A 14,886-nucleotide genomic window follows, 5' to 3' on the forward strand; every position below is an offset into this window, starting at 1 on the left:
TTGGGGACCTGTAGTTATAATGAAATGCAAATTGTAATGTAAGAGTAAAAAGAATTTATTTTCTTGGGTTGGAAAGCATACTAGGGTGATCTGTTTATACCCCTTATAGTACTTTGATTCTGACTAACCTTTTGTCAAGGGGAAATTGTTGAAAACTGAAAATAGTGGACTAGAAGTGTCCAGGAGTAGATGGTGATCCTGAGCAGTAGTGTACATAGGTAAATGTATTCAGTGAAAAGGAAGGAAAGAGGGGGAGAAAGAAAGGCTCATGGCTTCTCTAGAAAGGTAATTTAATTTTTTCTTATTTAAAATAAGTACCTAAGGTGGTGGCAGCACAACACCAGTACACAAGAGGGCCAGGGAGAAAGTCTATGAGTTCACAGCCAGCCTAGGCTTTACAAGACAATGTATAAAATAAAATAGGTTTTTACATTTAATAATTTTTTATCCAAAGGATATTAGAAAATATCTTTTATTGGTCAAAAATAGGCAGTGCTCTTCTGAGGACTTTAAATTTGTTGCTTCTCCTTAGGTGCTATCATGCGTTCTTTTCTCAGGCCCAGAGGAATTATAGCATCTCTATATCTAAACAAAAGGGCACAAAAGTCAGGATTTAAATCAACATTTTCTCACTTTACCGGTCTCTGAGATGTGGGGAACTCGGTATCATTAGCTGTTCAATAAAGAAAGTATTAATTGAGGCTATTACCGAGGCACCTGGAAGCATTATGAATAATTGCACCATTATTCCCTGCCTCGGAGTTAATGTGTCTCTAGAGAATCTAGGTGCTTAATATGATAAATGGAAATCCCTACCAAGAAGTTCTTGTGCATTCCCTGAAGACCAGATTTGGCAATACAGATTTTGAGTTCAAGCTCATAAATGGTGAATTTATGCCTGAAGAGCAGCAAAAAAAAAAGATAATACGATAACAACCCATCAACCATGAATTATCCTGTTATGTTGGATTTACTGAATTGGGTTATTAACTGTACTTGGAATATTCAGAAAAGGAGGAAGTAAAGAGAGCTCAGGAAGAAGACATACTACACATGGCTTTTCTCAGCTTCTATATTTTGCTTCTCAGTCTGTATTCTGTTATAGTTAGCTGGTTTTCTACCATGACTTCTCTGAAATAAGAAAAATGATGTAATAGTTGTTCTGACATCTCTGAAATTAAATTGAAAATCTTCAGTAACTTACTGGATCTTGTCTTATGGCCATTCTCAAGGCAAATGCACATCAATAGCTCTGAAATCTAAAGTCATCAACACTTTCCAAAAACTCTCTTTGTTTTCCTATGACAACCAACAGTAGTCCATGATTTGAATTACAAATGTAATTCTCATTTATTCTTTCATCTCCGTAATGCTATCTCATTGACATGGTCTCCCAAGTTCAATCACATCCACCTCCTACAGACTGTTCCTATTTCCCCTTCTATGTTATGGTTTGTGTTTTCATTATCGCCTGATGGGATTACTTCAATCACCTTCCTTACTGGTCTCTTGATTCAAGTACCTCTCTCTTCTGGTCCAACCATCACATTTCCGCAACAGACAATACTATTGTCCTAAAGCCTAGCACAGGTCCTTTCCTTCTCCAGAAAAAGCTCTAGCAATTTTCAGTGCCTATTAGACTAAAGTCCAAACTCATTCCTGTAGTGGTTAATTATTTATCTTTTGTCTTCCCTTGCAAGTTTCCTGCAGCCAGGGACTAATCATTTCCACATGTTTCTCTTCTCTGGCCTCCCACAATGTTCCACTTATGGTAACATTCTTTTATTAAATAAGCAGCAGAATACTACCCAGAGGAAAATACGAAGCATATTTATTGATTTATTTTTTAAAAATAATTTTTGTATTTACTGAATTTTTAAAATTTCTATTTTTTATAAAAAGAAAACAAGCTATCTTTTCTCATTTTACATACCAATTCCAGTTCCCACTCTCTCCCCTCCTCCAATCTCCACCTACCCCCTTACCCCACCCCCATCCACTCCTCAGAGAGGGTAAGGCACATTGCTTTGGGGAAGGTCCAAGGCGCTCCCTACTATAACTAGGCTGAGCAAGTTATCCATCCAAAGAGAATAGGTTTCCAAAAGGTCAGTACAAGCAGTAGGGGTAAATCCTGATGCCACTTCCAGTGGCCCTGCAGTCTGTCCCAGCCATACAACTGTCACCCACATTCAGATGGACTAGTTTAGACCAATGCTTGGACCTGTGTCGGTTCTTTACCTGTCTGGCTGGAGTTTGTGAGATCCAGTTAGCTCAGGCAGACTGTTTCAGTGGGTGTCCCCATCAGGATCTTGACCTTTTGCTCATATTCTCACTCCTTCCACTCTTCACCTGGACGTTGGGAGCTCAGCCCAGTGCTCTGCTGCGGGTCTCTGCCTCTGTTTCCATCAGTTCCTGGATGAAGATTCTATGGTGATATTTAAGATATTAATCAGTCTGACTACAGAGCAAGGCCAATTTGGGCACCATCTCCTCTATTGCTTAGGGTCTTATCTGGGGTATCCTTGTGAATTCCTGGGAATTTCTCTAGTGCCAGGGTTCTTGCTAGCCTCATAATAGCTCCCTTAATCAAAATATCTTTTTCCTTGCTCTCATCTCTGTCCTTCCCCCATGTCAACTATCCTGTTCCCTCAAGTTCTTCTCTACCCTCCCCTTCCTCTTCTGCCCTCCCTTCTCCCCCACCCCATATTCCCAATTTTGTCAGACGATCTCATCTATTTCCCATTTTCAGGTGGATCCATTTTTTTCCCTTAGGGTTTACTTTGTTATTTAGCTTCTCTAGGATCATGAACTATAGGCTCAATATCCTTTACTTTATAGCTAGTGTCTGATTTTAAGAAACTATTTTTGATCTTTTGAGATGGGGGTCTCACTATGTGACCTTGCCTGGCCTAAAACTTGTTATATAGAGCTGGTCTTGGAGTGATCTCTTTGCCTCAGCATCCCAAAGGGCTAGGATTATAGGTATGAATCATCATACTTGAAGTTTAAATGTCCACTAAGTATTTTAAATAGGACCGGGCTGTGGTGGCCCACACCTTTAATACTAGTACTCAGGAGACAGAGGTGGGTGGATTGCTGTCCTCTACAGAGCGACTTCCAGAACAGCAGAGGCTACACATAGAGAAACCCTATCTTGGAAAAAAAAAGTATTTTAATTAGGAAATCATGAGTGACAATCTCAAAAGTACTAAAGTTTGGATTATGATATGAGAGAAAAGAAGAAGAGAGATAATTTGGGGGATATTGACAAACATCCTTTTATTTGAGACTTTGAGATGATGGTATATCTGGTTCTGATGCCTGTGTTGTGCATACTGTTTTCATACTGCAGTAAGTATCTTCTGATATTCTGGAGGGCAATCGGAGAGTACTGGAAGTTGTTCCTTCAAACGCTGTGCTAGGTTGCATTTGCAGAGCCATTGGCTTCATAGCTCTGGTCTTTTACAAGGAAGATTGATGCTGCGGGCTGTACTGGCAGCCCTGTCGGAATTCACTAAGTGCCCCACATTTTCAGGCTCCATTCCTGAGGAGTTCACAGTGTCCATATCAATTAGCCAGCCAGTCTCTGTGTACCCAAACTGGTCTTTTATGCAATGAAAGTGGCAGTAAGCCAGCACTATTTCCCCCAGTGACAAACTGGACGTTCAAGCCCCCAGTGTCTGTAGACACCACACACTTTTCAGGAGGCTTGGCTCTAAAGTGTTAGCCTTCAGTTTCCCTTGGCACTCTGTTAGGTCAGGAATGGGCTCCAGGATTACACCAAGGGGTAGAATGGCTTAAAGTCACAATACCCACTTTTTCTTATTCTCTTTCTACTTCTGCTCTTCTCAATATTAAAAAAAAAACATTGTTGAGTACATTTATTGTGCCTGATGGTATATGTTTTTACCTGAATACTTTTGTTTTACATGAAGTAGAAGGAAATGTCATTTCTGTTGCCTTTTTGCATATGAGGAAGAATAAGCAAAAAATATGTAACTGACTTTTGGAGATCCGAAAGTTTGTTAGTGGCAGAGTATTTGCGGAAGTTTAGATGTGATCCTAGGCCTGTCTATAGTAAAAGCCTTGATATCAAGTACGTAGTGCTGGTTTCTCTCAGACAATCCAGTGAGATTGTGAACAAGTGAATTGCACTGAAGGAATATAGAATTTGGGGATGTTAAAATAGCTTGAATTTGCCAAATGATGAGAGCAACTGTATCTCTCCTTCTTGCCAATTCCAGTGAATGGTGTCAACTCTGCAAGTGAGCTCTAGGCTTTGGGACAGCAGTGGCTTTTGCAGAGGCCTCCCGAACTTCCCCAAGCTGGACGTTAACTTACTACCTATTGACTCCTCTGTTATTATATTGTACCCAACATGTACTCGTCATAATCTTAATGCCAAGAAAATATAGCTATCTAGCTTCCAGCAGATAATATACCTAAGATATGGGAGGAGTACGGTGAAGCAGGGCCAGTTCATCATTCTTCAGTCTATTGTCCCGATGTCCTGTTAATCTTTGTAATCCCATATGTCTTCCCTCAATCATAATACCCATCTCTTTACCTTAGTCCTCATCTCTAGTTCTCTGTCCTATGTCTCTCTTCCCCTCCCCATCTCTTCCTCTGCCATTCTCTCCTATGCACACATGTTTCTTCTCAATAATAGTCTATGAATTAATGGAATGAGACAATTTCAGGTGGAACCTGATGACCCCTTGCCCAGCTGTGGCTCTGGCAAGAGGACAGTTGCTTAGTTGGTAGAAGTTCATGCATTCCATGATAGAATAGTTCCGATGTAGATTAGATAAAGAACCAAATAGCACCGAATCAAAGGCCCCGTTTGTTAGTTCCTGTGCCCAAACTGTGTCTGTTGTTTCTTACCCCTATATGTAAATGCTACTCAACTGTCACAAATGCTCCCCAACAACCCCCCAATTTCTTCCAAAGTTTAACTTTTCCACTCTGTGACTGTTAGGAGAATAGTGGAAAGTGTGCTGATTCCTCTTGCTCTTTGGGGACCTAAAATGCTGAATGAGACGGCTGCTAGAAAATTGGGGGAAACGTGCTTATCCAGTTCCATATAGCCAGTGTATACATATTTAACCAAACCCCCACTTCGGCAGCCATGTCCATGCCAGTGTCTGCTAGCGTGAAATCTTTCTTGCTGAAAGCTGCTTCCAGTAAGTCCCTCAGAAACCAACCGTTCCTATTGAGAGTCAGTTCAGTTTAAAGCCTTTCAGCAAAACGTCCACTGACTTAGGATAGAGAATGACATCTATTCATTCTGAGGCCTGTTCATCATCATCACTGCCCATTTTCCTCCACAGAGACACAATGGTCATTAGCCACTCTCCTAACACCAGCTATGACACAGCCTTAGAGGCCCGCATCCAGAAGGAAGAGGAAGAAATCCTGATGGCCAATAAGCGTTGCATGGACATGGAAGGAAGGTAAAATCTGGATGTGGACCCAGATGGATTGAGAAGTTGAAGTTGAGACCAGCTAGATCAATAGAGAAGGACAAGAAAGTTTATTCATAAGTGATGAACTAGATTGTGTTGTCCCCTCCCCCTTTCACTCCTGCTAATCGATTACCTAAGGTTTGATGTGATGGCCATTATAATGAACATTCAATTATGCAATTCCAAGTAGGATTGCTTTCCCCTGGATTTTGTAATTGTTTTCATTTGCATTCTGCTAGATCTGATTTTTGACATTCCTACTCTGAGGTGTTCTTCATAACACTACAGCTCAATTCTATAATAGAGCCGATTTCTCAACAAAACATCTGTTCACACTGAGAGAAATTCAGCATCCAGTGACTTTTTTAGTGTCATTTACATTTTACCTGAAGATCATGTATTATTAGTAGAATGCTCCATTTTCTCACTGAATGTACTGTTAGTATGGAAGAGCTCCTTCAGCAAAGAGCAACATCATAGATCTATAGCCTTTCTGTTTGCTGATATTTGACTTTGGTTTTCTGATGTGCAGCAGAAGTTCTTATATGTTCTCTTGCATCTCCTTAGCCATCCATGGAATGTGTTATTTTTGTCTTTAAAGCGCTAATGTCCTGACCCTTCCTTCCAACTCCGACAACACTTAGTAGAAAAGATGATAGGTATGCAAATCCACTTAGGCAGTGAGATCAGAGCACAGAGGTAGCAACCGTGTTTCTGTATGTACTTTCTCTCGCCTTTCAGGATTAAGACGCTCCATGCCCAGATTATTGAAAAGGATGCTATGATCAAAGTGCTGCAGCAGCGCTCCAGGAAAGAGCCAAGTAAGACAGAGCAGCTGTCGTCCATGAGGCCAGCAAAGTCTCTGATGTCCATCTCCAATGCTGGATCAGGCCTGCTTGCCCACTCCTCTACCCTGACTGGTACTCCCATCATGGAGGAGAAGCGAGATGATAAAAACTGGAAGGGGAGCCTAGGTAATGAAAATGAAAGCAAACAGGGAAGTGCACAGTGATGTACTTAGAAAGTGCCTCGCCTGTGCTACACACAGCAAGGGGAAGAGACAATGGTTCAGGTTCTAGAGAGAAGAATTCAGGGTTACTTTTGCCCCTGATAGAACAAGCTACATGCCCAGGAACTCTGAAGTCTCTTGCCGAGAATATTAACTGAGGCCAAAGCCTGAAAAGAAAAATGAGGATCCTGAGTTCCTTGCAGATGGGAAGGAAGACAACTTGAATTTTATGTAAAAAAGAAAAAATTCAGATTTGGCTTTTGCCACATGGCAACTTTGTTCAAAACTGAAATGGCTTTCATCTCAGGCAAAATTCAAAATTACAGCATTGCTGTGTTCCTTCCTTTCTTACAGAAAGGGGACCCAAAGTTCTCTTTAAGCTAATGGGGTCAGGTGGCAGCTTTTGTTAACGGACTGTTCCAACATGAGAATAGAATGTGCTTTTATGTTCAATTCCTGTCTGTTTCATCCCCTCTAATTAAAGCCTCGGAGTCCCATAGATACTGAGACATTTTTTTTTGACCCCGAAGAAGCAAACAAATATATATCTCAAATCTTTTGTTGTTTTTATTGCCTTTTCTGGTTCTCTGACTCTTGCAGTATCCTTTAGTTTGAGTAAGCATTCTGGGAGCCATTGTCATGGTTGGCACTGTAGTTTACACAATGAAAAGCACCCTCGTGGGTATCCGTACACATTCCCCATATTCCTGGGTTATTTTCAGCTCTCTGGTAATATGGGGCATTAATATTACTGGAAGAGAATGGAACTCTGATGAGTTGCTCTGCCACAATCACCAATGGGGAGAAAATTGATCAGCTACCAAGGACACACACAGGTTTAATATGTTGTGTTGAGACTTTGATGACGAAGACAAGAAGGGATCCTCTAAGTCCAAAACCAACCTTTAGTTATGGTGGGAAATGTAGCATCCCAGAGGTTCACAAGAAGTAAAAACAAATAGTTTTCAAAGAAAAATGTCATATATTTTCTTTTCCTGAACTCCGACAAGGGTGAATAGTTAATCCGTGTCTGGATAGGAATCACCTACTTTTCTCTGGTCCCTCGCTTCATCTGTAGGCATTCTTCTGGGTGGAGACTATCGTGCTGAGTCTGTCCCATCCACACCTTCACCTGTGCCTCCTTCGACTCCCCTGCTCTCGGCTCACTCGAAGACAGGCAGTCGCGACTGCAGCACCCAAACAGAACGTGGATCTGAACCAACCAAAACCGCAGCTGTTACTCCCATCTCTGTTCCGGTTGCTGTTCCAGTTGCTGCTGCTGCCGCCCCTGCTGCTGCCATCACTGCAAGTGCTGCCACCAACACTGCCACAGCTGCCACCAACACCACTATCATGGTAGCTGCTGCTCCAGTTGCTGTTGCTGCTGCTGCTGCTCCAGCTGCTGCTGTTGCCACTGCCCCATCTCCAGCAAATGCTGCTGCTCTTGCTGCTGCTGCCTCTCCAGCTGCACCTGTTTCTCCAGCCGCTCCTGTCTCTCCGGCTGCTCCTGTCTCTCCAGCTGTTGCTGCTCAGATTCCAGCTGCTTCATCTCTTACTTCTGCTACTGTTTCTCCCGCTCCTTCTGCTGCTACTGTCGCTACTGCAGCTACTGCAGCAGCAGCTGTTGCTGCTGCTGCTGCTACTGCTGTTCAGGTTGCTCCAGCTGCTTCGGCTCCGGTTCCAGCTCCCGCTCCGATTCCGGCTCCAGCAACGCCTCAGGCTTCTGCTCCGACTCCGACTCAGGCATCAACTCCAGCTCCGACTGCAGTTCCTACTCCAGCTCCGACTCCAACTCCAGCTTTGGTTCAGGCTGAGGGTCCTGCAAGTCCAGGTACCAGCTGTGGACCACGCCGATTGTCCACACCAAATCTGATGTGCAACCCAGACAAGCCAGGTAATTCCAATTTATCTTCTGGTTTTGTTCTCAGATGTAGATCTATTAGTTGGTGCCTGCCATTTTGACAGAGTTGAATGTTTCATGATCTAATGGGGGTTGGTCAGAGAAGAGACAAAAAGAGCTTCTGGAAATGCTTTCTCTCATTCATTAAAATAAAAATGGTCACGAGTGGCCATTTTACCAGTAAAGTAAATGATGCCGGTGTACCTAGTGGCAAGTCACACTTAGAAATTTGTTTTGTGATGGTTCTTTGCGTTGTTCGGTGAAAGCTCTTCTTTTTTTTTTTTTTTTTCGTTGTCTCTAATTATTTTCTACCCTCTCATTTCCATTTAGATGGGCCTGTTTTCCACTCCAGCACTCTGGAAAGAAAAGCACCCATTCAGATCCTGAGTCAAGAACCTGATGCAGAGATGGTGGAATATCTCATCTAAACAGCATACTCAAGAGCTGAAGTTATCAGCAAGAGTTCTTTTAATCGTTTTTCCCTTTTGTTTGTTTAATCTGGGGTGATGATGGGGTTGGGAGGTGGGGATGATTTTTTAAAGGGACTTTTTATTGGACTCTTGTAGTACTTAATACCATGAGAATTCCATAGGGAGTACCTCAAGATGATAGGTTAAGCAGAATGTGCTCTAGAACTAATTGCTGGCATTGATCTAAATCATGGACTCTTAACTGGTAGCAATGTCCATTGATTTCAGATGCTTCAATTTGTTTTGACATTTCCCAATTTGAGGTCATTTTTCATTGAAGAATACAGCATGTGTGGAAGGCAGTTTGTAACACGTAGTTCAGAAGTGGAAATCTGGAGAGAATTTGAAGATTTGCTGCTTTGTCTAGTGACTACCTAGACAACAGCCAAAGAAAGGTCTTTCTTTAAGCTGAGAAAAGAAAGTGTTTTAGGAGCTTTGGAAGCTGGAGAAAAGGAAGAGAGTATTGGGGTTAAGAAGGGAACTGGACCAATTTTCTCTCCCAGTTGCCAGTTACCCTGCCCCTTCATACTGATGGTATTTATCTTCATTTCAATGGTGCTTTGGAAGTGGATTCTTTTGGTTCCCTCCTGGAGGTTCATCCATTCATATATATACTCTGGAATAATTTATGCATTTGGATAATTAATATATTGCTTTCAGATGGTAGGAGAGTAAATGAACAGAGTGATGCATGACTTCCTCTCTCATGGGGGGTCTGATGTTAGCAGCTTCAAAGGAGGGCATCATGAGATGCTGCATGCAGACTTTTGTGGTCAAGATATAGTCATGAACATGGCTCCGTCACCTTAAATTTGACCAGTTGACTGACGTAGCCTTTATTTCTTCCACAAGGCAGATTCACTGACTGGTTCCCCAGTCTTTGTTTGCCAATACTTTACAAAATGAGGAAACATCTTTTTTGGACAGGTTGAATGTGTTGAATTTCTGGCTAATACTTTGAACTATTTCAGTTTTGTTTTTCCAAATTAGCATGTGTCTTCAAAGGCACATGCAACTGTCACCTCCATGGAAATAACGTAAGAAGTCCAAAGTGCCGGGCTGCAGTCAGGAGAGAGGTTGATTGCAGCAATCTCCTCAACTACCTCTTCTTACTGCCTGTGACTCCATCTTGGAAACCCCTTGGGAAGCAGCTGGGAATGTATACATGGGCGGGACCAAACAGGGAGCCTTATCATAGGGCTGCCTCTAAGGACACAGAAGGTGTCAGTTGCCGCAGGTCCTTGTCCTTAGTCTCTGCCCTTCATAAGGTGATATAACTTCAGATAGTATCATTAAGGTCTGTTTTCAGGGGTATAGGGAGGGTAAGGGGAGGGGGACTATTAAGTATAAGGGGTAGAGGTTTAGTGATATGTTAAGTTAGAAATCAGATTGATAGAAGGGTAGTCTATATATTATGCCATGGACTTTAGTGATGGGAAGGAACTTTATCTAGCAATGTAGCTCTACATTCTAACTTTAGTGATGAGGAATCTGAGACTTGGAGAAGTTCAGTGACTTTTTCAAGATCACACAGTATATCTGTCTGCTCTGCCAATTACATGCCTATTTTGGGAAATGATTATCTATTAAAAAAGAGCCTGTTTTGAAGAAAAGGCATATTCCTAGTCTAGGGTATGCCTACTTTATGAAAATCTTCTTGGTTTGACTAGATTGTTTGGGGTGATTTCTCGTCTTGTCTCTGCTGGAGTGCCTTGTATGGAACTGTTCTTTTTCTCATCCCATTTCATCATTGAGCTACATGAAATGCATCCCTAAGACATCAACTCAACTGTTTTTCCTTATAAAATCATGTGTTTGGGGTCATTTTATGTATTGCTCTGTGAGTATAAGATTGCTCTATTTACCTGTATTCTTGTGTGGTTCCTAATTACCTTCCAAAGGATTTATTTGTGTGTGTGTGTGTGTGTGTGTGTGTGTGTGTGTGTGTGTGTATGTGTGAAGGAAATGCAACAACTATTAACTAGTTTTTCACATTATTAATAACGAAATGGTCATCCAGTCCATCAGTCCTCAGTTAAAGAGTGAAGGCCAAATAGAAACATGAAAGTGCAGTCCTGTGAATAATGCTCATTCACACCATTTTTCTGTTGCAAGGGGAAAAAACTTGAGACAGTAGAAGAATCAGGCAGCAAGCACGAGGAAAACGACTTTCTGCCCAAGCTAATGAATGAAAATAAAAAACTTTTCATGTCCTCTCCTGATGACAACACATTGCTAGAATTTGGGCTGACTCTGGGAGCCATGATTCCAGTCATATTCTGTGAAGTGACAGATATGGTACCTTCTTCACTGTATGACAGCTATCTCTTTAAAATCATGTGTTTGGGGAAAGAAGGAAGTCCTTGCAGAAGTACTATTTGGAACTTTCCAGAACCTTTCTGGCCTACCACACTAGAGGCAGTCCTGCTCAGTATTCAGGCCCAGGCGATTTGCTAGAAGGACAGTGTACGTCTAAGAAACGGAAGAAAACTGTGTTGGTATAGTCTGTTTATGGACCATACAGGCTCCACCTCTTGAGAAAATTTCTACTAGGTATCAGTTTAAAAATTCAGTTATATGGGAAAATCTCAAATTAGCCACCTCTTCCCATTTATGTGGATGTAGCATTTGGAGCCTCTTCTTCGACTTGCTCCTATTTACAGTAAAATGTATGCATTTTCCTGGCACCCTAGAAGAAGAGGGGGCATTTGTTGTCTTAACTTTTACTGTCTGGTGGTCTATGAGGATCTTATTATTCATTTGTTACCTGCAATGTCCCATGTCCAGCAGAATTTCATTTGATTGAACTATACTTGATACAAAACTGTTAACATTGTTGAGGAAGTAAACTCAGCTTGAACTTCCTTTGAAAGTCATGTATTGTGACTGTTGTCTTAATGTAGGTTTTCATTTCAGTGTTGCCTTTGAGCTGCAGGGTGACGGGGCGGTAGAAACTTGAAGCATCTGCCATGATCTGTGACAGGAAATATAGCAAGATACCTGTCCTGTTCTCTTCTTCCTTTTGCACTGTTCAGTGGCTCTGACAAACTGATTCCCAAGCTACTTTTTATGAAGAATCTAAATAATGTGGCGTCTTAAAGTATACATGTATGTGCTAACTTTAATAAATGCTCATGTCTGTTAGCCGTACAATCTATTGTCTTAAATGCTCATTTATACATGGAATATGTTACAGAAAAATGTGTTTCTTTTTCCAAGGAAATACTTTCAAAGGGAGGTATTGGCTGTGAGTTCATTGTTACCAATTTTTGCCTGCCGCAATCTTTAGAAACTCTTCTTTCAAGTGCCACCATTGACAGTAGGAGAAAGGTTGGAAACATGGACATTTTCTTCTGGTAGCAAGGGCAGGTTACACGAAGCGTTCAAACCTCCTTCTGACCTACTTTGTTATCAATGGCATGTGTTTAATAAAATGGCTAGATGGGGTTGGCAGATGGTTTGATAAGAATTACTTTTGATTTAATATATGTGGTCTCATAGTGGTTGTGATTCTTTTCTGTAATCATGAGAGGTAGATCAAATAAAGTTAAGCAGGTTAAATCCACTTTGTGCCTATCTTTTCACTGACAATAAAGTTAGCTGTTTGAAAATGAAGCACTGTGTGGAAAATGCTTTGGTGTTTACTGGATATAGGCTTTATGTGCTTAATAATTACTTTCAATTCAGTACACAGTGAAATTGTCTTGCACCAGCAACAGAATTTGCATTTGTGCAATGAATAGGAAGTGATTAAAAAGTCTCCAGATAACATATCAGGCAGCGTGTGCTGGTCAGTCTTTTTATTTACAAATACAATATATAGTAAAAAAGTTTTGTACCTTTTTGTTTCCTGGTTCTGGGGGATAAAATGATGACAATCCAAAGCCAATAATTATTTGGAGGTTAGCATTTTGGAAACACCATATGCACACACTTTGGGATTCCTTTTGTAGCAATAGTAGTTGTGCCAATTCAACCATTTTGGTTGAGAAAGCTTGTTATAAAGGCAAATAACACCCATGCACATACTGTCGACACTGAGAGGAGTCAGTGGGTTTAAACAAGAGCATATTAAACAGGGAGGGAAAAGTGGTGGGGCAGTATGGGGCATATTGGAAAGGAGGGAGTGAAGGGGGATTTGATGAAAACACCTAGTCATATATGTGTTTAAATAGTAAAAACAAATCAATAAGGGCAAAAGCCACATCAGTTGGGTCATCACTAAAAATAATAAGCCGCCCTTATACAGTCTTCTGTGTTTCATGTTTAGTAGTGAGTTTGGAACCTAACTGCAGAAGAAAGGATCCACAAGTACTTTGAAGTGACCTGTTTTTGTTGATGTTACAAATGAGATGGATCAGGGACACAGAATTTATAAACCTCTAAATATTACTTGGCACTTGATTCCCCTCCATATTTATGATGAGTTAGTTGACAACTATGGATGGAAACAGGCCACTCTTTTTCAGCACAAAACAAAAAGATGGTAATAAAAGGATCTTATGAAGCTTTGGCAACCAGAGCTTTCAGAAATATCTCCTTACTGGTTTTTAAATGGTTGTCTATTCAAAAGCCCATTTAAAACATATGATATCACATATGTAGGAGCATTTCTAGGTAGTATTTGATGTATCAATTTGATGTCTACCTGTTTTTCACACCCTTTGGCATTACCTCCTGAGAACAGAAATCCCTTTTCCCACCTCTCCTGCTGCCATCTTCCTCTGCAAGAAGTTTGGTTTATTTGCTCATACGTTTGTTCGCTTGCTTTGGAAAAAAATTAATGCAAATTCTTTGATCTTAGAACATTTTATTTTTTTTCCATTTGTTTATTGAGAAAAGGAGAAAAAAACAAGTTTCCACCTCCTCCCAGCCTCCCATTTCCCTCCCCCTCCTCCCACCCTTCTCCCCCTCTCCCCACTCCTCTCCCCATCCCTCTCCAGTCCAAAGAGCAGTCAGGGTTCCCTGCCCTGTGGTAAGTCCTAGGTCCTCCCCTCTCCATCCATTTCTAGGAAGGTGAACATCCAAACTGGCTAGGCTCCCACAAAGCCAGCACATTACGTAGGTTCAAAACCCTGTGCCATTGTCCTTGGCTTCTCATCAGCCCTCATTGTTCGCCATGCTCAGAGAGTCCAGTTTTATCCCATGCTTTTTCAGTCACAGTCCAGCTGGCCTTGGTGAGCTCCCAATAGATCAGCTCCACTGTCTCAATGGGTGGGTGCACCCCTCGTGGTCCCGACTTCTTTGCTCATGTTCTCCCTCCATCTGCTCCTCATTGGGACCTTGGGAGCTCAGTCCAGTGCTCCAGTATGGGTCTCTGTCTCTATCTCCATCCATCACCAGATGAAGGTTCTATGATATGCAAAATATTCGTCAGTATTGCTATAGGATAGGGTCATTTCAGGTTCCCTATCCTCAGCTGCCCAAGGAACTAACTGGGGACCTTGGCTTGGCCATCTGGGAGCCACTCTAGGTTCAAGTCTCTTGCCAACTCTAAGGTGGCTCCCTTAACTAAGAATTGTGCTTCCGTGCTCCCCTATCCAACCTTCCTTTATCCCCATCCTCCTTTTTCCCCAAGTTCCCCCCATTCTCCCCTTCTCCCTTTACTCTCCCCATCTCCCCTTACCACCATCCCACCCCACCCCCAAGATCTCAATTTTCTCCCCGGCCATTTTGTCTACTTCCCATAGCCAATAGGACAACTATATGTTTTTCCTTTGGTTCACCTTCTTACTTAGCTTCTTTGGGATCACCAATTGTAGACTCCGTGACCCTTGTTTATGGCTAGAAACCAATTATGAGTGAGTACATCCCATATTCATCTTTTTGGGTCTGGGTTACCTCACTCAGGATAGTGTTTTCTATTTCCATCCATTTGCATGCAAAATTTGAGAAGTCATTGTTTTTTACCGCAGCCTAGTACTCTAGTGTGTATATATTCCATACTTTCTTCATCCATTCTTCCTTTGAAGGGCATCTCGGTTGTTTCCAGGTTCTGGCTATTACAAATAATACTGCTATGAACATAGTTGAACAAATGTT

At 41.7% G+C, this 14,886-nt stretch overlaps 1 protein-coding gene across 2 annotated transcripts in view; it reads left to right on the top strand.

Moving 5' to 3' along the window:
* The window catches only part of LOC121444027 (angiomotin), a 62,290-nt gene extending 49,839 nt beyond the window's left edge, over positions 1-12,451 (top strand). The window contains exons 10-14 of one of the 2 annotated variants that reach the window (XM_041645756.1): positions 5,331-5,453; positions 6,207-6,439; positions 7,553-7,830; positions 8,159-8,368; positions 8,705-12,451. In XM_041645756.1, coding sequence (XP_041501690.1) covers positions 5,331-5,453; positions 6,207-6,439; positions 7,553-7,830; positions 8,159-8,347 — 823 coding nt within the window. In that variant the 3' untranslated portion in view covers positions 8,348-8,368; positions 8,705-12,451. Of the gene's footprint in view, positions 1-5,330; positions 5,454-6,206; positions 6,440-7,552; positions 8,369-8,704 lie in introns of both variants that reach the window. The other variant, XM_041645755.1, reaches the window with a different exon arrangement.
* The last annotated feature ends 2,435 nt before the right edge of the window (positions 12,452-14,886 follow it).

The sequence above is a fragment of the Microtus oregoni genome, unplaced genomic scaffold, assembly GCF_018167655.1.
Source record: "Microtus oregoni isolate MIOR12 unplaced genomic scaffold, Mior012 000116F_ref0000321, whole genome shotgun sequence".
Lineage (NCBI taxonomy): Eukaryota > Metazoa > Chordata > Mammalia > Rodentia > Cricetidae > Microtus > Microtus oregoni.